At 64.3% G+C, this 27,693-nt stretch overlaps 1 protein-coding gene across 4 annotated transcripts in view; it reads left to right on the forward strand.

Moving 5' to 3' along the window:
• Positions 1 to 5,709: 5,709 nt before the first annotated feature.
• The window catches only part of LOC134554146 (solute carrier family 12 member 5), a 33,057-nt gene continuing 11,073 nt past the window's right edge, over positions 5,710 to 27,693 (forward strand). For 2 of the 4 annotated variants that reach the window (XM_063404542.1, XM_063404543.1), the window contains exons 1-17: positions 5,710 to 6,543; positions 6,747 to 6,985; positions 7,321 to 7,469; positions 7,678 to 7,806; positions 7,885 to 8,058; positions 8,134 to 8,307; positions 8,439 to 8,612; positions 8,758 to 8,913; positions 9,002 to 9,302; positions 9,424 to 9,563; positions 9,675 to 9,825; positions 9,917 to 10,020; positions 25,082 to 25,176; positions 25,408 to 25,539; positions 25,753 to 25,899; positions 26,520 to 26,574; positions 27,438 to 27,568. In XM_063404542.1, the coding sequence (XP_063260612.1) occupies positions 6,403 to 6,543; positions 6,747 to 6,985; positions 7,321 to 7,469; positions 7,678 to 7,806; positions 7,885 to 8,058; positions 8,134 to 8,307; positions 8,439 to 8,612; positions 8,758 to 8,913; positions 9,002 to 9,302; positions 9,424 to 9,563; positions 9,675 to 9,825; positions 9,917 to 10,020; positions 25,082 to 25,176; positions 25,408 to 25,539; positions 25,753 to 25,899; positions 26,520 to 26,574; positions 27,438 to 27,568 (2,592 nt within the window). In that variant the 5' untranslated portion in view covers positions 5,710 to 6,402. Of the gene's footprint in view, positions 6,544 to 6,746; positions 6,986 to 7,320; positions 7,470 to 7,677; positions 7,807 to 7,884; positions 8,059 to 8,133; positions 8,308 to 8,438; positions 8,613 to 8,757; positions 8,914 to 9,001; positions 9,303 to 9,423; positions 9,564 to 9,674; positions 9,826 to 9,916; positions 10,021 to 10,302; positions 10,888 to 11,574; positions 11,842 to 25,081; positions 25,177 to 25,407; positions 25,540 to 25,752; positions 25,900 to 26,519; positions 26,575 to 27,437; positions 27,569 to 27,693 lie in introns of those variants that run through there. The other 2 variants (XM_063404545.1, XM_063404544.1) reach the window with 2 other exon arrangements.

The raw sequence follows: 27,693 nt of genomic DNA on the forward strand, positions 1-27,693 counted from the left end.
AGCTCACTGGCCCTGGTGATGCTGCTAGTGGCTGTGCCTTGGGCATGGAGGGGCTCTCCTGGTGTGTCCTGGTGCCTCTGGTGCCATCAGTGCCTGCCCTGACCCCAAGACGGAGTGACGGCTGCGCTGACCCATGCATTCCTTCTCTCATGTATCTTGTCCCACACCCAGGTCAGTGCCATGACTGCCATTCCTGAAAGTTTTTGGAGCTATCAACAGCCTTTCCAGGATGTGCTTGGAGCTGCTGGATGCAAACAGCTGGCTCCCTTGCGCCTGCCAGAATTGCTGTTGCTACTGCTGAGTGTTTTTTTTCCCCTTCTGGAGGGATCCTGTGGCTTCCTTCCCAGACCCTGAGACCTTGGAGCCACGGTCCAAGGCCACCAGTTTCCACCCTCTCCCGTGCTGCTGATTCATCACTGCTGGTTAGTTAAAAAATGGTAATCAGCAAATTACTGAAATATAAGTAAAATAAACAAGGTGGGCAGAGAACTGTGTATGTAGCAGGGCCCCAAAGGCCTCGGGTGTGCGGTGTGCTGGGCTGTCTGTCCCCTGCACTCGTCCTCGGCACAGGGGCTGTGCCTCGATCAACACTTCCAGAGCAGGGGGTCAGTACCTGGTGCTGCCGTGGGGTTCCTGACCTTGGCAGTCCTGCACACCCACTTGCCCACGACTGGCCCTGTGAGGTTGCTCTGCTCAGTCCCCCTTGCTCCAGCCCCTCAGTTGGAGGAGGTCGCTACACCCCAGGACAGAGCACGCAGGCTCTGGGGCTGCTCCCCACCCTGTGGGGGCATGGCAGCTCCCACAGATCTGCTGGCTCTTGCCTAGGTGCTTCCCAGCCCTTCTCCTCCTCCTCGAACAGCATGGCAGCTCTGTCCATCCTGGTGTTCCTTCAGCCCAGGGTGTCTCTTCCTCTGCTCACATGATGCCCGGTTTTGAAAGGTCTCAGGTCGTGTGGCCAGGGCAGCTCCCGGCAGACAGCCAGCCTGTGTGCCATTCCTGGGCTGCCTGGGCTTTGTCCATATGCCTGTGTTGACAACTGAGCTGCTCTGAGTTAATTTGGCAGCAAGCGCTGGAACAGTTGTCAAATGTTTTACTGAAATCTGAACGTGTTGCATCTACCGCCCTTCCTTCTGCTTTGCGCAGTTTACAATTAAATACCACCAGTTTTGCCCATATTCCACCTTCCACAAACCCCCGCTCCTTATTCCCGAGCCGCTCCATTGCTGAGAGCCATGGATTCCTGGCAGCACATTGTCCCCTCGCACACAGTCAGGTTCCCTGTCATTGTCACAATTGCTGCTCTTCCTGTTTTAGCAGGCAGCTGCTGTGCCCATGTCACCGCCAGGAACAAAGTGCTGCCCACCCGTCCTGTGCTGTGGTGCTGATGGTTCACCATGGCAGCTGTGCCCCCCGGAGCTGGCAGCCACCCAGCTCTGTCCTGCCCTGCTCCCCTCGCAGCTCCTCCTGTGGTGCACAGGACATGCTTCCACGGAGCTGATCCAGCAGGTCACCCAAGAGGGGGTGCTGAGGGGATGATGGCCATGAGGCTGCCCATGTATATTCCTTCCCAAATGCTCCCCAGGTGACCTGGACTCTGCACCTGTCTCACCTGCCTGAATACCCCATACTCTTGCTCCCAGCAGGTGGGAAAGTTTGGGAAAAGAAAGTTTGGTCAAAGCTGGAGGCAGAAGTTGAGGCAGGAGGAGGGTCAAGGGATGGGATGGAGTTTACAACAAGGAAGTCCTGAAGCACAAGAGCCCTGCGATGTTAGGAGCTGGCTGCTGGTGGCCTCGGTGTGAGGTGTGCCACAGTGCCAGCTGTCAGCCCCAGCACCTGTGAATGGAGCTCTGGGTGGGATTCCTGCAGCGTTCCAGTGGAACCCCAACAGATACGGGGAGTTCCCAGGGTGGGCGTGGAGGGGGGATGTCCCAGCCCACCACAGGGAGGTGACTGTGCCGCCCACCTGGATACCGGGAGTCAGTGTGGCAGCCGGGGGATCCGTCATGTGTGGTTTGCAGCTGGGATGGGTGGTGACACAGCAGCGCTGGTTTCAGCGCCTGCAGGGAGGAGTGAGCCGCCAGGTGACAGCGGCCACGTCATCCTCACCCAGACAAGAGGTGCAGGAGGAGCAGCACCTGGGGTGGTGCTGGGGGCAGCAGGGCTGGGCAGCAGTGGGACGAAGGGGTAAGGGGCTGTGGGGGGCAGGACACCAGGCAAGCAGGGGTTAAGGGTTGGCAAGAAGGGGATGCTGAGAGGTGCGGATTTCCCCAGGTGAGCAAGGGGCGAGCAAGGAGCTGAGCAGGTGTATCCACAGAGCTTGGGGCAGGCAGGGAAGGGATACAGGGCCAGAGACTGCTGGTGCTGGAGAGCTGCGGGTCGGCAGCTTGCAGGGTGGTTTGCCAGGAAGGGTCCTGGGCCCAGCTGGAGACTGCAGTCCCAGCCCACGCATGGCCCAGTAGATACGGGAAGTGTGTGCAAGAATGTTGTTTCTGTCTGGAGCCCTTGAGCAGGAGTGATGGGGCTCCGAGCCTCTGACGCAGAGCTGCTCCCTGTGCCTGTCTTGCTCCCATGCCAAGTGTCCCCATGCTCTGGTCACTGCATACCATGGAACGGTGCTGGCCAGGGCAGCCAGTGATGGGATGTGAGCTCTGCTCCCTGGGCACGGGGCGGTGCAGAGCCTATGGGGCAGGAGCAGGGATGGGTTTGGGGCACTGTAGCTCAGGACACAGTGGGGCCAGTGGCTGCCTGGCTCAGCTAGAGGCATGCAGTAATGCCCTGCCCACTGTTCAGGGTGTCTGGCTGTGCCGTGGTGGCCGTGGCACTGGCTCTCCCTGTGGCTTCTGCCAAGTCCAAGTGCTCCCTTCCGTCTACACAGGTCGTATTCCCAGCGCGACCGGCACTTGCTCTCCCCAGTCCAGTGCTGTCTCACCCGCACAAGATGCTGACTCTCTCCCACCCCACTTCCCCTTGCCACCACACTCCTGCTTATGCTGGGAGGGCACCTGATGCCGTCCACATGCTTGTGCCTATCCTTTGCTCCTGTGTACCCTTATACCCTGTCTGGGGTTCCTGGGTGTGAAGCAGTGACTGTGGAGCTGGGTGTTCCCTCACCCCTGGCTCCTCAGCTCCCCACCAGCTTTGTTGTCCTGGTGCATCTCATGTTTGTGGAGCTCTCCCCTGGCTCTCTGGTGCCACACTCCCTCCCTGGCTAGCCCCCACCCTGCTTGCTTCTATGGGAGGAATTGAACAGGGGAGAGGTCTAGGAGTTCTGACTCATTACAATCCCCCTCAAAATAAATGAACTGCTGACCCAACCAGCACCTCCCAGCAAAGGTGCCGCTGTGTCCTGTCAGCCTCTGTCATTGGCAGGGATCCAGGCAGGCACCAGTCCTGTTTGAGGTCCTGGACCAGTTTCCCACAGAGGGTCTGCATGAGGGTGGCCGTGAGTAAGGGTGTGGGAAGGGGCTGTGGTGGCTGTTCCTTCCCCTTTCGGCAGCAGCAGCGGTGACCGGCAACCTCGTGGCTCGGACAGTGTCTGAGATGGAGGATGTCTGCCTGGGTTTTTCCATCTCACTCCTTTCAGGGGCTCTGGGGGTGAAAAAGGCCATGGGCAGCCTGAGCTGAGTGCAGCTCCTGGGGTCTCTGCCATCATAGCCCTCTCCTGCCTGTGGTACTGCTCCATCACCACTGCCCTCCTCTCTTTCCCACCAGCCCCAGTGGCTGCCCCAAGCCTCCCTCCACACATGCACATTCTGAGGAACCTGTGCCTTGACCCAGTTCCCATAGACAAGCTGATTGAGGCTGCCTTGCATGGAGTTCATGCCAGCAGTGCTGAGCCCATCCCACAGAATTCCCTGCCTGGCACAGAGGCTGCCGGCACTGCCAGACACGGGGGTTTCCCTGCTGCCCTGGACCTGCTCCCTGACGAGCCTCCAGAGAGTCACCAGAAATTCCCCCAGGTTGGTTCCAGGAGGAAGCTGGTGAGCGGGGCCTGAGTCAGTGGGAGCGGCCAGGACGGGGGCAGAGCTGTGGCTGACAACCCCCCCACTGGAGCTCCCACTGCCCAGCTCGAGGGCTTGCTGGGACTGGTGCACAGTGTGTGGGGCACTGGCCCTCATCTCCTTCTGCCATCACTTGCTCCAAGGCCCCACTCCCCTCCTAGCCCCGTTTCTGCCAGTGCTACTCTGTGCTGCTGCGTTGTGGCTCTGCCCCCAGGGTGCCACGGGCAGCATGATGCCATGGTGTACCCTGGCAGAGTGCCCAGGTTTTTGGAGCTGCAGCTTCTGCATGTGGTGGAAACGAGGGATGGGAATACCATGGGGAAGGGCAAGGGATCTGCCACAGTGCCAGGGAGACCAGAGCCACATCTGACTTTCTAGTTACATCCCAGAGCTGGAGTCAGAAGTCTCCTTGTCGGGGCTGCCCTGCAGGTTCATCTTCCCAGGGATTATTTTGCACTCAGCTCCTTCAACAGCTCTATGCTGTGGGCTGAGGTCCTGGCAGGCTGGAGAGTGGAGGATGTGGAGCAGTGCCTGCTCCCCAAAAGCCTCAGGAGCCACCAGCTTCAATGGGCTCTCAGGACACCTTGGCAGAGGCCCTCCTCACCTCAGCTGCCAGCCAGGCAGGGAACACAGAGAACCATTGCCTCCTGCTTGGTGAAGAGCTGGGCCATCACAGGGACAAGGGGGGCAGGCTGGACCCTGTGGGAGGGAGCTGTAGGGTGACCTGGCTGTGGGGTCCCTGGGCTGTGTCCCATGATGAGGGAATGCTTGGCTGGATGTGTTTGTCACACCGGGTGCAGGATGCTTGTGAAGCAATTTCCTGTACCAAGGAATGGGGGCTGCTCTTGCAGGGCTGTGGTGGGAGAGTGAGGCAACCCCCTGATTTCTCACCATTGCTTCCTTCCAGCTTAGCCCACACTGCCGGTGAGTTTCCTGTGCCAAGCCAGCCGTGGCCCTGGGATGCATCCCACCAGCACAGGGCACCTGGCAGGTGATGCTGCCCCAGGGATGAGCCCTCCCTTGGGTATGGGAGTTCCTCTTCGAGGGCTCAGGGAGCACAGCTCTGACCTCTCACTGTCCCCAGCTGTGCTGGGTGCCAGCATAACCTGCTTTTCCTTTGGCTGGGCCAGGAGCTGCTGGCTTGGCTCAGCCAGAGCTGGGGGGATACTGGGAGAGGGCAGCTGCTGAGCCACAGTCTGGCACTGTTGGGAGCTGGGAGGACAGGCAGTAACAACAATGGGGTGAACAGGACCATCCTCCTGATGAGCCAGTTGAGGACCCCTTGGCCTCATGGGGTTTGTGAGGGCTGGGGCAGAGGATCTGCTCTGGAACCCGTCTCAGGCAGCCTCGTTGGGCTACACCAGCCCTCCCTCCCCCTCTGCTGACGCTGTGCCTTGTTCTCTGCCATCTGTTTTCCCCTCGCTCCTCATCCCTGTTTGCTTTCCCCTTCACTGCTCTCATTCCCACAAGCGTCGGCACTTTGGGAGAAGCAGGAAAACACCATCCCATGGCAAGGTCTGTGCTGTGCTGGGTGGGAACCTGAGTCAGCAGCACCCTGCATAGCAGGGCAGCAAGGATGGAGCACCCCTAATGTCCCAGGGCCCCAGGTGGAGCATTCCTGTGCCCGGAGCTGCTCCTGGGCAGGCACTGCCTCTGGTACTAGGAAGCTGTGCCATTTAAGTGCTGGCATTTGGGCTTAGAGGTCATGGGGTGAGGAACCATGAGCATCTCCAGTGCTGGAAACACTCTGACCCACTGGGGTGATGCAGCTGTGCTGGGGAAGGATGCAGAGTCCTGGTGAGGGTGCAAGCTCCCAAATCCCGGGCAGCTGGGTTCCAGGTGCTGGGGCTCAGGTGGGGGTTCCCACTGCTGTCTGCCCCCATGCCCACCCAGGCCCTTGTGGGCCTGGGTCCAGCTTGGCCAGCCACGATCAGTGTCAGCCGGTGTGATGACACAGCTGCAGGGTCCTGAGCACCTGGCTGGCCTCCACTGGTGCCCTGCTGTCCCCACAGCTACCACGGTCTTGTGCAGGGCAGCCCCAGGGCAGGGCAGCCCCAGGGTGGCCATTCGGTGCTGTGCTGTGGCCATTCGGTGCTGTGCTGTGGCCATTCGGTGCTGTGCTGTGGCCCGGTGGAGCTACCCAGCCACTCTCCTTCTTCCTGTCCTCGCGTGGCTGCGGAACACAGCGTGTTTACTAAACAAGGTGATGAAACAGTTAAGGCAGAGATGGAGTGTGCGTTTCGTCACCGTGGGAAGGGAGAAGGGAGCGTGAGTCGGCGCTGAGGGGTCTGAGGGTGACTCACTGCCCTCCCACCCCATAAATAGGAGCGGGTAGCCCGGCGGCACCCAGAGCAGACAGCGGGGACCAGCACAGCCACATCCCTCCTGTCACCGCCGAGCCATGGCACTCCTCCTGGCCCCGCTTGTCGTCGGGCTGCTGGCCGTCTCCTGCTGTGCGGCCCCTCTCCAGGGCAAGCCGCAGGCAGTTGTCACCTTCCCCGGGGACCTGATCAGCACCCTGCCGGATCTACAGCTGGCAGAGGTGAGGGGAGCATGGCCCCTTGGTGCCCTCCTGGCACCCAGGTCCCCAAGGGGCACCCAGGCTGACAGTGAGGGGCTGCAGGCACGGCTTGAGAGCTGTCAGTCTCCTTGAGCTCAGGGAGGCACCCAGACTGGGATGGGTGCTCAGGGCTGCTGGAGCCCCTTCCTGCCTCACTCACCCCTCTGGCTGCCTTTCCTCCACAGCGCTACCTGCAGAGGTTTGGCTACACCACGGAGGCAGAGGCTAAGATTGGTAACAGGCACGTGTCCCTGGGCAAGGCACTGCTCAAGATGCAGAAGCAGCTGGGCCTGGAGGAGACAGGAGAGCTGGATGCTGCCACACTGGAGGCCATGCGAGCCCCCCGCTGTGGTGTCCCTGACGTGGGAAGCTTCCTTACCTTTGAGGGGGACCTCAAGTGGGACCACATGGACCTGACTTACCGGTGAGTCTGCTCCGGAGATGAACCCTTGTGTCCCCAGGGTGATGGTCCCAGGAGAATGGAGAGTTTGAGGGACCAGGAGGCTGACAGCCTCTGCTCAGCCCTTGCCCGGGCTTGGTGCTGCCTGTGCAGCTGGGTCCCAGTGCTGCCAGGGCCAAGCCAGGATGGCAGCAGCATCTGCTCCCCAATGCTCAGAAGTACACCCGAGCCCTGGGTGAGGTCAAGGGTGGTGGTGACTGCTATCACCTCTGGGGGTGGGGGTCTGCTCCTTCCCAGAACAGCGTCACTTCTGCATGAGGGGGGAGCCTGGCAGCACTGACCCTCTGCCTCCCTGGCAGGGTGATAAACTACTCCCCCGACCTGGATCGTGCTGTGATTGATGACGCCTTCAGACGAGCGTTCCAAGTGTGGAGTGATGTGACCCCTCTCACCTTCACCCAGATATACAGCGGCGAGGCAGACATCATGATCATGTTTGGCAGCCAAGGTGATGTCCTTTGGGCAGGCAGGGAGTGAGGAGGGGCCTGGTGACGCACCCTGCCTGTGGGATCCTCACCCCGTGTCTCCTTGGGCTGTGCCCAGAGTCCCCCTGCCCCCACACGTGCAGGAGGTGTGCAGGGCTTGGGTATCTGTGTGAATGCTGGGGACCTGGGGGCTGCTGTGGCAGGTCCAGCTGAGGGTGCTTTTCCCTGCAGAGCATGGGGACGGGTACCCCTTCGATGGCAAGGATGGGCTGCTGGCCCACGCCTTTCCCCCCGGCCAGGGCATCCAGGGTGATGCCCACTTTGACGACGATGAGTTCTGGACACTGGGAACTGGCTTAGGTAAGGGCAGGGTGTGGATTGGGGGGGTCTGATGGTGCCAACCCCAGCTGCAGCATTGAGCCGCCCCTCTCTGAGCAGTGGTGAAGACCCGCCACGGGAATGCCAATGGAGCCGAATGCCACTTCCCCTTCATCTTCGAGGGCCGCTCCTACTCCCGGTGCACCACGGAGGGGCGCAAGGATGGGCTGCCCTGGTGTGCCACCACCTCCAACTATGACCAAGACAAGAAATACGGCTTCTGCCCCAGCGAGCGTGAGTAGTGGCAACCATAACCCCTGCCCAGCCCCGCGGTGCCTGGGACCATCCTCACTCTTCCTCACCCCACAGTCCTCTATACCAATGGTGGCAACAGCGATGGAGCCCCCTGCATCTTCCCTTTCGTCTTCGATGGTACCTCCTACGATACCTGCACCACGGATGGGCGCTCCGATGGCTACCGCTGGTGTGCCACCACCTCCAGCTTCGACCAGGACAAGAAATACGGCTTCTGCCCCAACCGAGGTGCCAGCAGGCGGGGGGCATGCAGGGGAGGGGGCACACAGGGTGGGGACATGAGGGATCTCAGCATTGTCCTGGGTCCTGGCTGGTGCAGTGTCAGGGGCCAGGGACAGCTCACTGACACTTTGCTGCAGACACGGCGGTGATTGGCGGCAACTCCCAGGGGGACCCGTGCGTTTTTCCCTTCACTTTCCTGGGGCAGTCCTACACCTCCTGCACCAGCCAGGGCCGGCAGGATGGCAAGCTCTGGTGTGCCACCACCAGCAACTACGACACCGACAAGAAGTGGGGCTTCTGCCCTGACAGAGGTACTGGCCCCTCTGCCTTTGCTCTGCTTTGTGCCTCCCAGACCCATGCCATGTTGTCACACTTCTTGCGGGGACCACAGTCTCTGGATGGTGTGTCCTGCCCTGTTGTGGCTTTCCAGGCATTTAGGCCAGTGCTTTCTCCCAGGTTACAGCATCTTCCTGGTGGCTGCCCATGAGTTTGGACACTCACTGGGGCTGGACCACTCCAGTGTGCGTGAGGCCCTGATGTACCCTATGTACAGTTACATCCAGGACTTCCAGCTGCACCCCGATGATGTCCAGGGCATCCAGTACCTCTACGGTGAGCAGCTGCACTGCAGCTGGGTGCATTGGGTGTCCTGCAGCACCGAGCTGGTTCCAGCCTCATGCCCTCCCCTGTATTCACTCAGGTCGTGGCTCTGGCCCTAAGCCCACTGCACCTGCACCTGCTCCCACGGAGGAGCCCCAGCCCCTGCCCACGGAGGAGCCCCAGCCTGTGCCCACAGAGGAGACCCAGCCCCTGCCCACAGAAGAGACCCAGCCCATGCCCACAGAGGCTGGCAGCACCTCCACCACTGAGGAGGAGGAGGAGGAGACACCAGAGCCCACAGTTGGACCCATTCCTGTGGACCCCAGCCGGGATGCCTGCATGGAGAAGAACTTTGATGCTATCACAGAGATCAATGGAGAGCTGTACTTCTTCAAGGATGGGTGAGTGACAGCATCTGGCACCTCCTGCCCTGATGAGGTGGATGTGGGGGAAACACGGGGATGTGGGGAACATGGACTATGGCAGACAGAGGTGATCAGGACAGATCATCTTCTCCATCAGGAAATACTGGACCTACTCATCCTTCTGGAAATCGGGCATCCAGGGTGCCTTCTCTGTTGCTGATACCTGGCCTGGCCTCCCAGACACCATCGATGCTGTTTTCCAGGATTTGCTCACCAAGAGGGTTTTCTTCTTTGCTGGTGAGCTCTGCCCCCGCTGCCCTCAGCCCAGTCCCACGGGCAGTGGGAGGAGCCTGGTGAAGCCTGGCAGCTCTCCGGGCTGTCTGACACCGCCACTATCTCCCACTGCAGGTCGGCAGTTCTGGGTATTTTCTGGGAAGAGTGTGCTGGGCCCCCGGGGGATCGAGAAGTTGGGTATAGGGAAGGAAGCCGGCCGCCTCTCGGGGGCCCTGCAGCGGGGCCGCGGCAAAGTGCTGCTCTTCAGCGGGGAGAGCTACTGGAGGTGAGCAGCACTGGAGAGCAGCGGCGCCTGCCTGAGCAAGGGACTGGGAGGGGGTTCCCAGCAGCCTGAACACGGCTCTGCTCTCCCACAGGCTGGATGTGAAGGTTCAGAGGGTGGACAAGGGCTACCCCCGTGCCACCGATGACGTCTTCACTGGCGTTCCCCTTGATGCACGCAATGTGTTCCTCTACCAAGGTGAGTGGGACCTGGCAGGTGGGTGCTGTGCTCAGTTCCGGGCTACCTGAGCCTCTCATGGCATTGCTCCGGTTCCTGGCTTGGGATTCTTGGGCATCTGGGGAACGGCCCTGGGACAGGGCATGCCCTCAGCCCCTGCAGGTCCTTGCGGTGGAGCTGGCAGGGTGCCAGCAAGGGGCAGGGTGCCATGTGCCTGTGCTGCTCAGGCAGCCACCAGGATGGGTCTTTGTATGGCCAAACTCCTGCTGACCCTCCATGCCCTCCGTCCCCCTCCTTGCCCAGGCAAGTACCACTTCTGCCGGGGCAGCTTCTACTGGAGGATGACACCGCGCTACCAGGTGGACCGGGTGGGATACGTCAAGTATGACATCCTGCAGTGTCCCCAGCACTGAAGGCCTGACCAGCCACCGGCTCTGCCAGTGCTGCTCCCTGCCCACTGCTACCAACCTGTGGGCTCCTGTCTCATAGGCTGACCCCTGGGAGCCTTGTGGCTTTGGGTAGCCCCATATGAGATCACCATCTTCCTGGAAGAAAGGGGCAGGGGGTCCTGGGGTCACCCCCTGGGAGCTGCCCAGCTTGGGGAGCCCCAGCTGGGGAGAAGGACTCTTGCCACAGCTGGCATCGTGCCACCCCTGCCAGCGCCAGCTCCACTGCACGGAGGTGTTTTTCTGGTGCAAACTGCACATGGATTCGAGACAAATTTATCTTTTTCCTGAGCCAGCAATGCCAGGTCAGGCTGAGCCCCACTGGGAGCTGGCGCCTGGGGACACACCAGGGTGGGACACAGGGTTTTGCCTACTCCTGCCCACTACCCACTCTGCCAACCACTCCCTCTGCCAATTGCCTGCCCATTTGTAATAAAGACAATTCTTTGGACACAGCCTCGAGTGCTCTGTCAGCTATTGGGGCCATGGTCTGGAAAACCTCCATGTACTGGTGTTGTCGTCCTCCCCCGGTCCAAGGGGTGCCAGCACCAGTGGGCAAGGGGCACGGGGGGGGAGGTGGGGCGTTGCTATCACCAAGCCCCCTTTGCTGAGGACTCTGGATCCCTCAGGGACACTGGGTGCAAAGGGGAAGGATGTCCCTCCGTTCCAACATTGTCCACCACCAGCCCGACGCCAGGCGCGGCAATCCCCGCCCCGATTCCCCCGACCTCCCAAGCCCTGGCTCCGCGTAACCCTCCACCCACTGCCCTCTCCTGCGCTCCACCTTTGCACCGGGATGTGGAGAGGGCGGTGGTCACCGCGTGTGGCCGGCACACAGCGTGTGACCGGAGTCCCCACTGCAGCTGAGACCCCGCCGCGGGCTGGCCCCGTAGATTCCCCCGGCCCCGGTCTGTCCCTGCGTGGCCGCAGAGCGCGGCGGCAGGGCCAGGGCAGGGATCGTGCCCGAGGGTGCCCGGGTCCGCGGCAGGGTGGGGCAGCCGCAGCTCCGGGACTGTAATTAGCTGTAATTAGCGGCCGCGGCTCCGGACAGGGCGGGGGCAGAGCTCGGCCCCCTCCCGTCCCGTTGGGGCACAGTCCCAGCATCCCCAGTTCGGCCGCGGCTCTGGGATCGACCGGGCTTGGGGGAGCGGTCCCGTCCCGTCGAGTCGAGCCCGGCCGAACGGGGCCGAACCGAGCCGGCCAGAGTGGGGCCGAGCCGATCCGGTCGGACTGAAGCCAGCCCTGCGGCCGCGGGGGCGGCGCGGCGGGCGGTGCCGCGGGCACTAGGACCCCGGTCAGCGCCCGGCGGGGCCGCGCTCAGCCACCGCCGGGGCCGGAGCCACTTGTGGCGGCGACGGGGCCATGAGCGGGCGGTTCACAGTCACCGGCGGCGGGGGTGAGCGCCGGGGGCAAGGGGGGCTTGGGTAGGCTCCGGAGGCGCGACACGGTCCGCGACGAGGATCCGCGGGGCAGGACAGGAGCCGCGGGGAGTGTCCGCGAGAAGGGTCTGCGAGGAGGGCCGGGCCGTCGGGGCAGCATGGGGGGTGCGGAGCTGCGGTCCGTCTGGCCCCTCGGAGGCAGTGCAGACCCCCGGAGTAGGGCTGGCGCGGAGCTGCGGGATCTGGGAGGTGGGAGGTGCAGAGCAGGGAATGGGGCTCAGCTGCCCGGGCAGGACCCCTCGTCCCAGACTTTTCCCCGCGAGCACCTCTGCTCCTCAGGGAGCTCCTCTGTTCCATCCCCACACTGGGGGCTGTCGGAGCGAGGCCCTGCTATTGCCAGACCGGCAGCGGGATGGAGCGGGGTTATGGCTGTGGGTCGGCTGTGGATGTGAGGTCACATACTGCTCCCCAGGGAGCCATGGTGGAAGGTGGCTACTGCCCAGCTGGGTGAGGGCAAGCTGTGGCCAGCCCTCGGAGGCAGCAGTGCCCACCGGGCTGCCATGGGCACAGGCACTGGGGCCAGCAGCCATCACTTCATGGTGCCCAGGGGACGTGGTGGTGGGGCTTTGCTGTCACCGGAGCCGTATCGATCCCAGAAAAGCGGCCGACGGCAGCACCGTGCTGCCGGAGCTGTGACCTTGCACCCTCGGCGAAGGGCGCGGGTGGGAGGCGCGAGCAGCCGGACAGACACCACGACACCCAGGGGGGCTGTGCCTCTGTCAGTGGGCTCTGGCCTTTGGGGCCCTGTCTGGGATCACACTGTCGTGGGTGATATAGGGGCATCCAGTGGCGAGGGGATGCACTTGTCACACTATGGCAGCTGGGCCAACTGGGCCTGGCCTGTGGGCTGTGTTGGGGCGGAGCGGACCATGATGAGCCGAGGCTGTGGCTGAATTCTGGGGCCCTCTAGGAACAGCTCCTTGGTTTGGCAGCCTGTCTACTGGTGGGGGGCTGCAGGGAGCTGGGGTGGGCATGCTGAGTGGCCATGGTGAGAGCAAGGGACATATCCTTATGGCTGAGCTGTGACCTTGTGCCCTCCCAGAGGACAGCCAGTGTCTGGTCCTGCTGGAGGTGCCCTGTCTTGTGGGGTGGTCATGGCTGTGGCAGGGTGGCTACTTAGGGGTTGGCAGTGTTCAGAGATCCTTCACATCTCACAGTTCTCCACAGCGCTGGGACCACAGATTCTGCCTCCTGGGGGGATGGATGGGAAGGGGTGCATGGGGCTGGCAGGGGCTGCGGGTGGCAGGCAGGAGCTCTGGACAGCAGTGGTCCCTGGAGGGACTCAGCCCTGGGTGAACACTCAGTGTTGCCTGACCCCATGTCTGTCACGCGTGGGGGCAGAGGACGGAGATCCCGGACCTCGGGCCGGCGTGGGAGTGAAGGCTGCCGCCGGCCGTGCTGCCGGTGCCGGGGCGGTGCGGAGACCCCCGGGCAACTGGAGGGCCCCTGCTTGTCCGTGAGCTGGCGCCGTGCTCAGGGCGCCTTGTGGCTCCCGGGGCCGCCCTTTGGGAAGGCCGTGCCCGGGAGCGGCCCCGGGCGGGTGGTGCTGAGGAGGGATCTCAACCCCTGGGCAAGGGCGGCGGCGGCAAGAGACCGCCCGGTGCCGGGCGGGGCAGGGTTCGGACAAGCTGCCGCCGCGGGGGCCTCGGGGCGGAGGCAGGTCACTGCTGGAGTGCGGCCGGATCCAGCGCCTGGCCCGGGAAATGGAGTCCGTGCGGGCGGGGGCGGACAGGGCTGGCGGGGCCGGTGCGGGCGGCGGCGGGGCGGCCAGGGCTGCGCGGGGCCGCCAGGGGGCGATAACGGGACGGGCCGGCTCCGGTGGGGGTGTGCCCCCGCCGGCCCCGCCCCGCCCCGCCCCGGGACTCGCCGGTGCCGCTGTCCCGCGGGGGCACGGTCCCGCCGCCAGCGCCAGGCGAGCCGGACCCTGCGGGACCGGGGATCGATGTGCTCCACCTGGGACTCACCGTGGGGCTGCCCCCGCCCTGCCCCGGGGGCTGCACCTGGGGCTGCTGCCCCCGTGCCCGGGGCACCGCCCGTGGTACAGCCGCCCTGGCCCGAGGGCACCGGGGCGTCCCCGTCGCGGAGCCGCTCCGTGTCCCGAGCGGTCGCGCTCGGCGGCAGTAGCCATGGCAACCAACCAGTTATGGAGCCTCTCTCGTTGCCATGGAAACCGGTCCCGGTGTCACCCTTGCCGTGACTCTCCGTGCCGAGGGGGTTCAGCATCTCTCTCGGCTCCCCTGGGGGCGGTGGGGTCAATGCGGCTGTGGGCCATAAACCACGGGCAAGGCTCTGTGGGGCAGCTGTGTGAGGCCTTGAGGGGGGCTTGGGTAGAGTAGGGACCCCACCAGCCCTGGCTGCACCCCCAAGCAGGGCCCCTGCTGAGAGGGGCCAGGACACAAGGCAGGGAGCAGGGCCCCCACTTGGGGCACCGTGCACAGGGGGGTACATGTGAGGGACAGGGGGTGCTAAAGAGGCTCCCCCAGTCTCCCCATCTCCTCCAGCCCCCTCGCAGACACTCAGGTCAGGTTTGTGGCAGACTGGGTGCCCATGGGGTAGCATTAGAAGAGCAAAGGGTCTGCAGCTGGTAGAGGCTGATGATATGGGGGGGAGTGGGATGTTGCCAGGGGGCTGGAGCAGCCAAAACCCCATCTGCTGCCTGCAGTACCTTTCCCAGGGAGTCTCCATGCCACTGAACACACCACAGGTGCTTCAGTGGGGTGCCAGAGTGGAGGTCCTTGCACAGGCTGTGGGGCTGAGTGAGGGCTGCCATGTGGGACACAGGACACTCCAGTGCCTCATCAGCTGATCCTGCATCTAAACTCTTCTGGCAGTGGCTGGCAAGTGGCCATGCAGCTGCTCCTCGGCCATCACTGGGCCCTCTGGCCCTGGCTCAGCAGTGGCTGCCTGGAATCTCCAGGGTACTGCAACTGGCACAGAGCTGCTTGAGGGCTCCTCAACTGTGTCGCCAGGAGCAGGGTCTGGTGGGAGGAGGCTGCTTCTACTGCTGATCCCTGTGCCAAGCTGCCCAGCCGCCCACTGCCACGGCCCTGCTGCTGGCAAGACATCTGGGCAAGGGCAGCTGGGGACGCTGCGCCAGCTGCGCTCTGTGCTGGGCTTGCATGACGCAGGAGCTCACAGCCTTGCCCCATGGCCTCTGCCAGCCTTGCCCCATGGCCTCTGCCAGCCCTGCCCCACTGCCACCCTTCTGCTCTCAGCCTCAGCAGCTGCAGTGGCTCCTGTGCCTCCCCTCGCAGCCCCATGGGACACTGTATCTCCCTCCATGTCCTGTCCTGCTGCTGCAGCTGGTGTCAAGTCCCAGCTGGTGCCTGTGTCAGCTCTGGGCTCTGCTTTTGCCCCGTACTGGTGGCAGGGCCCTGACCTGTCTGGATGGAGACAAACAAGAGCCCTCCATCCTGCTAAGGTGCTGCAGGACGCATTGCCCCTGGGCTCGTGAGGGTGTCAGGACAGTGTGGTGAGGGCACACTGTGATGCAAACTCCCTGCTACGACATCTGGCTGGCATCACTGTCCTTCTGCCCTGCTGCACCTCCATTGTCTTGGGGTCTCTTCTGCCCCATCTCTTCCCTGGGAGCTGCTTGTCCTCATGCCTCAAGCCCTCAGTGGGGGGTGTCCCATCCTGGCAGGAGGTGGATGGGCAGGCTGTGCATCACAGCAGGCAGTGCAATGTGCTGAGCAGCATCTCCACAGCACAGCCGCCCTCACTGCCCGGGCGGCACACTGCCAGGCTGCCCGCTCCCTGCCCTCAGGAGGTTTCCCAGTGACTCCAGCACGTGTCTCGCTCCTGGGAGGTTTGACCGCTGCTGGTAATAGGACAGGCAAGGGCTGTGTGGCCGGCGTCCAGGATTCCGGCCCTGGGAATGTCTGTGAGATGGTTCCCCCCACCCAGGCTCTACACAGAGGGGTCTGGGACTTTCTTGGGAGTCTCTGCAGGGGTACAGGACACTTTGCAGGGATGATTCTTGGCTTGGCTGCTCTCCGTCGTCATTCCTGGGCAGCCTCTTGCATTTAAGTGGGGCACTGACGCTCTGCCTGGCCTGCTGCCAGGATCCTGCCTGCTACTCGGACTCAGGGGCCACTAGCAGTTGATCGCCCACTCCATGGCTAGAGGAAAGCAACTGTCTTCCTCTTTCCCCATGCCCTTGTGCTGCCTGCAGCAGGACTGCAAGCAATGCAAGGGCCGAAACCATGCCAGACCTCTCTACTTTCAGCACAGTGCACCAGATACCCCAGTCTTGGGCATTTGGACCGGGGTTGAGGCCAGTGCTCTGCTGGCAGATCAGGCCCCCTCAGTCTCTGCCTCAGAGACACTCTCAGTTTGTCCCCACATCCTGGTGGGACCCTGCACACAGGTTAAGCCAATGCAGTCTTGATAGCGTAGCCCACGGTGCTGCCGTCAAATCCCAACCCCTGAAATGGAGCCATAATCCAGGGATTAGGGGATTAGTGGTCTTTCACGTGCTCCCTCCCCTGCATCTGTTTTAGTAGGAAAATCCCTCTGGTGCCGAGCCCACGCACTATGGCCTCCTGCAAAAAATCACCCTCTGGTGCTTGGCTCTCACCATGGCTGGCTGGACCCTGGCCCACTGCCCTTCTGCCCATCCACAGCCTCCTTGGAGGGGTTGGGGTTGCCCTCTGACCCCCTAGGCCCACAAGGGATGGTGGTTTTGTCCACTACATCCTTTCTACAGCCCCTTCCTTCCAACCATTGGGAGTGGGCCAGCCCCTTGCTCCAGCGCTGGCTCCTGCTCAGGGCTGAGGGTGCAGGTGTGAGGGGTTGGTGCTGCTGTAGCTGGACAGGGGCAGCCCCATGTGGTGACTGCCACACAGAGTCCTGGGCGGGGGGATGCCCACCCTGAGCTGCCCACCCTGAACTGCCTATCCTCCCTGCAGTCCTCCTGTGCCACTTGCCATGGAGCTGGGGCTGTGCTGCTGCAGCTCCCCAGGGATGCCAGGTCCCAGGGTCCTGGCTGAAGCCATAGGGCAGGGATCAATGCTGCCTGCCAGGCTGGGGTGAGGGGTCTGAGCCTCTCTCCTGGCCGTGAGGTCAGGCTGGGGAGCATTCGCGCTGCGGAGCAGCTGGCTCCGCACCAGGAGAAAGTAAACAATTAATTACAGCCGTCAAGAAGTAACGGAGGCCAGCGGGCTGTCATGATCTCAGCCTGTGCCGGAGGAGATGCCGGGAGCTGCAGCCAGCTCTGGCTGGGGGATCCTCCCAGATTAAGTGCATGAGAGAACAGGGGGCTTCAAGCAGCCCCGCAGGGTCCCTCTACCACCCCAGCTCGAGAGTGGCCTGTGCCCCGGCCCTGTGGGTGGCAGCTGCAAGAGCTGGGGCCTCCATGGATGGCACAGGACCCGGGGGTTTCAGCCCCACTGCAACCCTTCTCCAGGTCTGAGAACATTCTTATGGGTGTGATCTCAGCCCTCAGGGTCACCAGGGGAGGTCACATCAAGCTTGCTCCCCTCTGCAGGCAACATTCCCTGTGCTGCAGCTCAGCTGGTCAGAGCAGGTTCAGTCACCTCTGCTATCCCCCAGCCCCACTGTGGGGTGGTCTGGACGTCCCTCCCCTTCCCGGATGCCCTGGGTAGTCCTGCTACTGGGGCAGGACTCTCCATCCACGGCCGGGGTTCTGATGCCCGCAGAGGGGGCCCCTGCGTGATGTGGTGCTGCCCACCCGGGAGCAGCCCCCACCTGGGAGCTGCTAGTCGCGGGGCAGGGGCCATGCGGGCAGAGGCTGCCTCGATCCCGGGCCTCAGCTGCCTCTGGGGATGCGTCGGTCCGGCAGGCAAAGCTTCTGCCCTACTGTACACCCCGGGTGTGATCCAGGTCCCGAGGCTGTGCCGGGGTCCGGTGCGGGAGCTGGTGTGGGATGCGGGGGCTGGCGGCGGATGCGGGGCCGCTGAGAGGGCCGGTGCGGAGCGCGGGGCCGGAGGCGGGGTTGGGGGCCGGGGCGGGTGCGGGGTCGGTGCGGTTGCGGGGCCGTCCCGTCCCGCCCGCGCCAGCCGGGCCCGCAGCGCTGCCCTAGTTCCCCCCCACGCCTGGCGCAGCCGGGAGGCGGCCCTGCTCTGCTCGCTCGTCTTTGTGCCCCCCCGCGCCGCCGCGCCCCCCCTCCCCGCCGCGGCGGGGGCAATGCCTCCCGCATACGTGATGAAGCGGGCGGCCGGGCTGGGCTCCGCCGGCAGCAGCCGTGAGCCGTGAGCCCGGGCGCCTCCGCACTGCAGCCCCCTCCCACCGGCGCGGGGGGCGGCGCGGGGACGCGGCTGCTGCGGAGCGAGAGCTCCAGCTCCGGCGGCAGCGAGCGGCCGCGGCACCGGCGCCATGCTGAACAACCTGACCGACTGCGAGGACGGCGACGGCGGCGCCAGCCAAGGTGAGGCACCGGCATCGGCACCGACGAGCGGGACAGCGGGACGGCCCGGAGCGGCCGCCCCCGCCGGGCCGGGGGCAGGCGCCGGCGCGGGGCAGAAGCGGCGCGGAGCCGGGGGCAGCGGGGGTGGGGGTGCCCTGCCGCGGGGCAGGCGGGAGGCACAGGCACCGACACCGGCCACGACGGCGGCTCTCCGCCCGCGGCCCCGCGGGGCTGCGGCGGGCGGTGCGGGGATGCTCCCGCTCCCGGCGCCTCCGCGCAGCCCCGGCCGCGCTCCCGCCGCTGCGGCAGCCTCGGGAAGCGGCCGTGCGGCCGAGCTGTGCGGGGTTCACCCAGGAGCCTCCTCCCGTGTGGGGGCTGCTTGCTGTGCTCCGAGCGACCCTGTGGGACTGGTCCCGCCGCTTCCCGGACAGCCCCCGCCAGTCGCCGCACCAGTCCCGCTGCCGCCCGCCCGGGACCCCAGCAAGAGTCCCCGCGTCCAACTGCCGGCTCCCCACCCCTACCTCCTGCATCTCCGCTGCAGCCCCCCCAGCCCTCCCTGCTGCCGCCCCCCATCTCCGGCTACCGCCCCCCCATCTCTCCATATCGCCTCTTTCACCCCCGCTGCCCTCCCCCCCATTCCTCTCCTCTGCCGCCCCCCCATCTCCGGCAGCCGCCTCCCCATCCCGGGCAGCCGCCCCCCGCTCCCTTCTCCTCTCCCGCCCCCCGTCCCTGCCGCCCCCCGGGGCCGCTGCCGCTGTCCGCGGTGCTGAAGTGGCCGCCCGGGCCCTGCTCCGGGGCCGCAGGAGGCGTTCGTCCCGCGGCCGAGCCCAGCCGAGCCGAAGCGAGCCCAGCGGAGCCAAAGCGAGCCTGCCGTGCGGAGACGAGCCGGTCCAGCCCGGTCTGTGCCGAGCTGCGCTGTGCCCCGTCCCGCTGCAGCCCTGGCGCAGCCCCGGCGCAGGGCCGCTGTCCGTGGCGGGCGAGGGGCCGCTCGGCCCCGCAGCAGCCCCGTCACTGCTGGCGCTTTGGCCTCAGCCCCTCCCGGCACCCGGTACTACCGAGGTGTGTGAGGGTCCCCTTTCCTCCCAGGGCCACGTCCAGCACCAGGCAGCACAGGCCTCGTTCTTGCGGGTGTTCCTGCCGGGTACAGGGATGGGCTGCAGCCAGGCAGATGCAGTGTGTGCCCAGGAGGACTTACACTGCCTTTCTGACCCTCCCAGACCCCGCCAAGTCTCCTCTCCAGGTCCCCTCGTGGGGTCTGCCAAAGGCCCAGCCGGGGGCACATGGCTGGCTGTGCCAGTGGTTGGGGGGGGTCCCGGCTGCCCACAGTGGGGCTCTGGGTACAGCCACAGACAGGCTCTGTGTATTCCTCTGCTCTGCCGACCCCAGTCAGTTTATTTGCTTGTTTATTTGGGGCTCTGCTCAAGGTCAGGGCTGGCAGGAGACTTCTGGGGGCACCTTGCTGGGCTGGGGTTGCCGCACTGGCCCCCAGCCGTGCCCTTCCCTGGGCACTTGCTCTCCCCTTGCCCTCTGCAGCACCGGGATCTCTCCCACTCACTGATTTCCATTGTGGCAGTGCCAGCGGCGTGGCAGCAGGCAGCTCTGCCGTGCTGGGGTCTGACAGGAGGGCTGGACACCGTGCCACTACAGATGGACCAGGCAGACTGTCCCTGGAGCTGAGCCTGGCGAGGTGGTGCCCTGTGGGACAGCCGAGTGAAGGGCTGGAGGAAGCAGGAGCCTGGGGGACTTGAGGCAGCAGGGATTGTCTGTAGGAAGGGGCTCAGCAGAGCTCCCCACTCCTGTGACAAGGGTGGTTGTGCTAGGGGTGGGGGGTTGTGCCCGCATGCCAAGGGTCAGCTGAATTCCCATCATGAGGTCTGTCTGCAGGGACTGTGGAAAACATGGTGGGTGGCAAAGCTGTTGCATTGCCAATGGGCCCCCTCCACATGTCCTGGCTGCTCCAGTGCTGGCTGTCCAGCAGCTTGCCAAGCCCAGCATGACCACCGAAGCCCTGGGTGCCACTTAGGCCTTATTTGTCAGAAAGGTCAGCAGTGTCCCCACTCAGGTTGTGCTCTGGACAGCATGTGCAAGCCGCATGACAAGGGCTGGAAGGGCTCCAGCCCCAGCAACTCAACAAGGGCTGGACCAGCGCAGACCCTCTGGGGAGGTGGTGGGAGCAGGGAGCAGGCAGGGCTCCTCCTGCAGTGTCCGGGCTGGCACCTTGCACTCCTCTGGCTGGGGTGTTGGGATGTCAGCCGCAGCCCCACTGCAGGGTGCCATGCTGACACCCAGCCCGGGAGCACTGGGATGCCTGGGGAGCCCAGATCCAGGACCAGGAGCTTTGCTGGAACTTGTGTCCACAGCCATTTCCAAGGCAGGGCTTGGACAGTCGGAGAATCTGGAAGCTGTTTAAATGCAGCCAGCCAAAACGCCTGTGCTGGAAATCCTGCGCTGCAGGGCCGGCTGATCAAAGGGAGGATAATCCCGGGTTTAGGAAGGAAGAGGATAGGTCTGAAGTAGCAGTTGGTCTAATTTGGGTCAGGCAGTGAAGGAATCCAGCCCAAAAGGCCACTGGGTGTGCTTGCTTGCTGGCTGAAGGGGGAAAGCACAGCCCTAGGATGGGGGAGCATCCTACTCTACTCTCCCACCCCTGACCCCCACCCCATTCCCCTGCCACGCTGCAGCTGGAGCTGATGCTGCTGTGACACTGCCAGCACGAGCCAGCACTGCTTTGATCATCAGTGATCTCTGCCTCAGTGGGGCTGCAAGGGCTGTGTGGCCTCTGCAAGGGTCACCCTCCCCAGGGCAGCTGTCGGACACTCCTGGGCAGGGTAGAAGGAAGCCGCAGAGATGCCGCTGCCACAAGAATACCTTGGCCATCCCCATCTGCCTTAGGCGCCCCAGGCCAACAGCCCAGGGCCAGGCAGTGTGTGTACAGCCAAGTCCCCTTGATAGCCGGAGGTGACAGAATAGCGGTGTGGCCTCCCTGGCCAGCAGCTCCTGCAAAACGGCAGCAGCTGGGGACATCAGCCAGGGCCACGTGCTCGCCCATGTGCTCGCTGGCCTGCTGGGGTCACCCTGGGGTGCCCCTTGCTGCAGGCAGAGCCTCAGGAGCCCAGATGTCCTGTGGCAAAAGTCAAGGTGTCCTGTGTACCTCCAGGGGTGCCCCAGGGCATCCCTGGTGCCATGAGCAGCCATCGAACTCCTGCTGCCCCTGGGGCTGAGGGGACCGGAGTGGGGGTGGCACAGGGAATTCCGGAGCCGTCAGCAGCCCTGCGCAGGAGCACAGACGGAGGCGAGGAGGGCTGTGAGGTCGGGGCTACCCCTGCCACGGCCCCCCTCACCCACTGCACCTCCCGGGAAGTGCCGCAGCCCCAGTGCCCAGTGTCCCTGGCTGGGGCTCGCTGTGCTCTGGGTGCTGCGGAGGGGACGGGCCAGTCGTGGTCGGGTAGGAACCTTGGCGGCAGCTCTGGTTAATTAGCCCGTGGGGGGTGGCTGCTGGGGCTACCCCAGCCAGTGCTCAGTGCCCTGCGCCGTGTAAAGCGATTAGGGAGGATTTGGGATAAGGGACATGACGCTTCCCAACCCAATTTAGGGCTAAATAAAAAGCCATTAGAAGATCAAACTGTGGCTGGTGGTGCTGCCTGAGCGCTGCCTTGGGGGGCTCCGAGGGTGCTGTGGCGGTCCTTTGACACTGCCGCGTTTGCTCTGGGCTGCCCCGGGCAGGCAGGTTGGTGGAAGCCCTGCCGAGAGTGGGGCTGCGCTGTGCCCACGGCGGGGCTGCGGGTTCCTGCCAGCGATCCCGCCGCCAGCCCTTCCAGCCGCCGCAGCAAATTAAAAGGCCGATTTATGTTGAGTGATCCCTGGGGAGGGGGCCTGCTGAGCGCCGGGATCGAAGCCTGGCACGGCTCGGCTCTGCTCTGTGTCTCCCGTCTCGGCTGCTGGCCTTGGTGCTGCTAGCCCTGTCCAGCGCTCCGACCCTGCTCTCTGTTCTGTCCTGGCTGCGCTGGGGGGGCCGGGCAAGGGCAGCTCCGTGGGCATTGGTGGGACTGGCAGTGTCCCACGTGTCCCCAGGGCCGGGAGGCAGCACCCCATTTGTGCCGCCGGGCAGGGCTGGCCGTGGCAGTGGCAGGTGAGGGACGGGTGCATTGCTCCTGCCTGCCCTGCCTGCCCTGCCTGCCCTGCCTGCCCCTGACTTCACACCACGGGTCTGAGGCAGTTACCGGGGAGAGGCTGCACCAGCCCCGCTGCGGCAAAATGGTCTCCGTCAGGAGCAGGAGCAGGAGCGGGAGCGCTTTGTCACCTGGGACCCTGCGCCCTGGTGCTTAACTCCTTCCAGTCTGTGGGGCTGGAGTGACATGGGAGACTGAGAGTCTCCCCGAGCCGTGCTGCATCCTCACGCTCACCATCCCGGGGCCTCTCCCGGTGCTGGTCCTCGCAGCAGCATCGGGCGAGGGGCTCCTGCGCCACGGGCCAGCCCCAGCAGCCGGGGTGATGTCAGCACGGGCCGTGGCCCCGGCGTGAGGAGCGCTGGCCAGAGGCGGGGGTGGAGGGACTGCGAGCTGTGGGTGCTGTTGTAGTGCCATGGAGCGTGGGCACCCCAGGGTGCTGCTGGCGCCTGTCGTGTGGAGCCGAGCAGGGCCGGTCCCCTGGGGTCGGGGCGGGCTGGGGCCGGGGGTCCGGCCGCGCCATCCGTCAGGCGCCGGCGGGCCGGGGCGCGGGTGCCATGCGGGGCCAGCGTCCGGCTGCCTGCGCCGTTACATAAGAGCGGGAGCCGAGGCGGCCGTGGCTCGCCGTTGCCATGGAAACCTGCACGGTGATGTCGTCGGCTGGGTACCAGGCGGTGAGGCGAGGCCCCCGCGGGCTCCGTTCTCCCGGAGGGGTCCCACAGCCTTGCCACGTTTCGTGCACGTCTCCTTGCCAAATTGCCCGTGTCCCCCGGCGCCACCCAGCCCCAAGGGGGAGGTGAGCTCCAGCCACCCCTGCAGACTTGTGTCACCACTGGGGATGGCTGCAGCATCAGCCTGGAGGGTGTCCTGTCAGCACGGTGGATGTTCCACATCAGTGTGGTCCCCAGAGCTGGTGCAGGTGGCCAAGAGCCGTGGCGAGTGGGTGGTTGCCAGCCCACACCATTGCTGTTACCTAATGACAGCAGGGTTCAGTGGGGCTTTACACAGAGCGTGGAGCGCATGAGGTTCCTGATGAGACCTGTTGTGGGAGATACAGGGCAGGCAGATGCCACTGGTGCAACCTGGTGTGCTGGGTGTGTCCAAGGGGACTGTGGAGTGAAGCTGGTGGGACCTCTGGGCCAGGGTGTCCCAATGCCAGTTCCATGGCCGTTCCTGCACTGGAGGAGCCTGCAGGCTGTGCCTTGGTGTTTGGCTGCGCCCTTAGGGACACTGCTGCCCTGCTGCCCCATGCTGGAGGAGTGCAGGGATGGTGGGAGTTGGGGGCCAGCCCGCAGGTTGGTGTCACCTGTAGCACTTGAGGCTTCACCTCCTGGTCAAGCAGAAGCACCCTGTGTGCCAGGGAATTGCAGATGGTGAATCACCACTGCACACGGGCTTCCAGGATCCCAAATATGAGTCAACTGGCAGGAGAATGGCAGTCTTCATAGGACCAGGATGCTCCAAATGGTCGCAGGGTCTGTCTTGTGGCTTCTACCATGAGTGGGTGACTATACTGCTAGGGCACCATTCCTCTGCCCCAGGGCACTCATAGGCTCCATGCTGAAAGACAGTGGAGGGGGCAGTTCTCTCCCTGGCCCCAAAGTGTGGAGATGGTCTGTGACCCTGCCCATGTGGGCAGCCTGCCCAGCAGTGCGGTGGCCAATGGCAGTGTGGCTGCTCTGGCTGCAGGGCTGTGGTGCTGGGATGGGTGTGTGGCAGAGAGCCTCTCTTCCCCCACTGAGGGCTGGGGACAAGCCTGGCTGCCCAGGTTTCCCTATGCTGTGGGTGCCCCCTCAGCTGCTCTGCCTAGGACTGTGTCCTTTGGCTCCTGGCCCCCATGCCCTGGTCCCTCTCTGCTCTGGGCCTTCTCTTGGAGCTGTGCTGCTCCAGCAGCATCATCCTCACTGCTGCTCCATTTCTAGCTTGATTTATTTCTGCTGCTCTGCAGCTCAGCTGTTTTCATCGCTATTAAGCCGACTCCAGGTTTCTTCTGCACTAGGTCATTAATGCAGTGAGTGGCTGTGGCCCCTGTCCTGGTAGTTCTATGGGCCTGGCACTGCTGTGGGTGGCTGCACTGCCCCGGGCATCACCTGCCCTCAGTGATGTACCTCTAGATGCCTTCCTGCCCTGTGGCCCCCACCCCCGTGGTGTGTGTCTGGGAGGAGGACCAGACACCTGGCCAGTCGCCCCACTCCCAGGCACTGTGCCGGGACCGTCCCCTCTGCGCTGACGCTGAGCAGCCGTCCAGATCCTGCCCCTGCAGACACAGCGCTGAGGGCAGTCCCCGTGCGCTCACCCGCAGGCACCCCGTGCTGTGAGTTATTGCATCCCGCCTGAGGGTTCCCCCGGATCCACTCTGCTTGCCTCCCTGCGTGGATGCGCTCCGGCGGCTCCACGAGTCAGCACGGCCGGGCAGGGCAGCGTGTGGCTCCTGGGGATGGCAGCCCCTGCCCGTGTGTGGTGTGGGAGGCGATGCTGGTGGCTGGGATGCCAGCCTGCCGTGGCCTGTGCTGGGACTGGGCGCCAGCATGGTGCCCACGGCCCTGGCAGCTCTCCTGCAGGAGCCATGGGCAGCTGTGCCCCCTCACAGTGGTGACCCTGTGGGTGTTCTCCAGGTGTGGGTGGGGCAGGGAGTGCCTGACTGACTCTGTGGTGTCTCCGCAGGCGATGGCAATCCCAAGGAGAGCAGCCCCTTCATTAACAGCACGGACCTGGAGAAGGGCAAAGAGTACGATGGCAAGAACATGGCCCTCTTCGAGGTAGGGCAAGCAGGCAGTGGGGCAAGGGGAGGGGGCTGAGCTAAGGAGTTGTCCCACAGCACCCAACCTGCACCCCGGTGCTGGGACATACCAGAGCCCCAGGCCAGGGTTGCTGCACTGCCAAAGCCATTCTTGGAGGGGCAGGCAGTGGGGTAGCATCTGGCAAGATCTCCTGGGGTTGGCTGGGGTCCCGAGGGACTATCCTCATGACTCGGGGTCTACTTTCCACAGGAGGAGATGGACACAAGCCCTATGGTCTCGTCCCTGCTGAGTGGACTGGCCAATTACACCAACCTGCCGCAGGGCAGCCGGGAGCATGAGGAGGCTGAGAACAATGATGGAGGCAAGAAGAAGCCAGTGCAGGTGAGGACTTAGGAGGGAGGTAACCCTCCCTCTGTCTCCAGCCTTTGCCTATGTAGTGCTGGGCCATAGACTGCCCAGAGAACAGGGGCCCTCTTGGCCTCAGCCAGGGGCGGTTTTACCCTGCGTTCTTGGCTGCTTTGCAAGAGGAGTGGGACCTCTTGCTCCTCTGCCAGCCAGGCCCCTGAGCCCTGATAACTGCTGTTCCCTCAACAGGCCCCACGGATGGGCACCTTCATGGGTGTCTACCTGCCCTGCCTCCAGAACATCTTTGGAGTCATCCTCTTCCTGCGTCTCACCTGGGTGGTGGGGATCGCCGGCATCATGGAGTCATTCTGCATGGTCTTCCTCTGCTGCTCCTGCGTGAGTTTTGGAGCCAGATAAGCCTCCACTGGCCTTGCCCGTGGCCTGGGGGTCACTCATCTGGCTGGCTGGATTATGGAGAAGTGGACTAGCTGCCAACCCACCATGTCCTGCTCTGCTCCTGCCCCAGCTTCAGCCCCTGCCCTAGCTCATGCCCCACTTAGAGCAAGGAGAAGCCTTCAGCTTCCCAAAGGAATCAGCAGTGGAATGGTGCTCAAATGGTGACCCAGATCACAGCTGCCACGTAGGGGGATGTGCTGGGGATCCCCTGCTCTGGTGCCATGCTGTGCTGCAGAGAGCCACCTTGCCAGAACAGTCATCCCTGGGCAGAGGCTGGGAAGGCTGGCCCTGTCCAGTGTCCTGGGCAGCCTGAGCCCCCCCGGTGCTGCCAGCCCCTCCAAGGGCTTAGCTCTCTCAGCTGTGCTGCCAGCCAACAGCCCTGCCTGTCCACCCATCCATACATCTATCCATTCATCCTCCCTGGGCATCCCTGCCCTGTGGCACATCTCAGCATGGCCCCAGGAAGCCCCCATGTCCTAGCATGGCCCCAGCTCTCCCTTCTGCTCCCCTGTCCCTCTGTGCAGCTCTGCCGGGTGCCCACACTGTGTTTCTTCCCGCAGACGATGCTGACGGCCATTTCCATGAGTGCCATCGCCACCAACGGTGTGGTGCCAGGTAGAGCCAACTCTGCGTCCGCGCGTGTGCCACGAGTGCGGGCAGCCGGTCCCTGCCGGGTGGGGCGCCCGCAGGGGCTTTTCCCAGAGAGCATCCCCCGGGGCCGCCAGCCGCTCCCCAGCCTTCTGCCACCAGCCCGCGCGGGATCCCCGGGGCCCGGGGGAGCGCGGTGCTGAAGCCGCCACCCGTCCCCGAGCCGCGAGGTGCAGATGGCAGCGAGAGCCGCCAGCCGCGGCTCCTCCCTCCGCCAGACTGGCGAGGCCGCGGGGAGCCGGGAGACACACGGCAGGAGGATGGGAGCAGGGTGTGCCGGGTGCCACAGGCTTGGGTGATGGGGTGGGCTCTCCCCCCGCCGGACACAGGGACGCTGCTGTGTGTGGGCTCTGTCCCCTGGGAGGCAACCTGGGGTCTGGCTGGTGGGTGCCCTGGCTGCCTCCCCCGGAACATGCCAGCCTTGCAGAGCCCTGGGGAGCTGTGAGCTGTACCAGGCTGGGCACATCTCTGACAGCTCAACACGGGGTGTAATTAAAGCTATTTATCATCCTGCTGCCGCAGCGGGACCATCGATCCTGGCAGCCCAGCTCTAAGGACTCCTCTGGGAGGATGGAGCAGGGTATGGCCCAGATCCCTGGGGCTCCAGCTCCTGTCTGGTGTCCAGGGAACACCTGTGCCATTGACCATTGCACCTGGTTGCTGGGCTCCTGGGGAATGACTCTGCCAGTGTGGTCACTCCTGCTGCTCTGCATCTTGCTCAGTGCTGGAGCAGGGCTTATTGCTATCTTGGCTCCAGTCTGCCCTTTGGGATAACTGGCTGAGGGTGTCACTGGGGTCTGGCTGGGACCCACTTTTGCTCTCTCTGACAGCGGGTGGCTCCTACTACATGATCTCACGCTCCCTGGGACCTGAGTTTGGTGGGGCTGTGGGGCTCTGCTTCTACCTGGGCACCACCTTTGCCGGTGCCATGTACATCCTAGGCACCATCGAAATCCTGCTGGTAGGTACCTGTCCTTGCCTTGTGCAGTGCCATGGGCTCAGCTCCTGGCAGGGCAGGGGGCCTGAAGGACCCTTCCCTGGGGTCCCCTCTGCAGGCTGTTAGCCAGGTGGTGATGCCATGTCTCT

Source organism: Prinia subflava, chromosome 8 (genome assembly GCF_021018805.1).
Source record: "Prinia subflava isolate CZ2003 ecotype Zambia chromosome 8, Cam_Psub_1.2, whole genome shotgun sequence".
NCBI classification, from domain to species: Eukaryota; Metazoa; Chordata; class Aves; order Passeriformes; family Cisticolidae; genus Prinia; species Prinia subflava.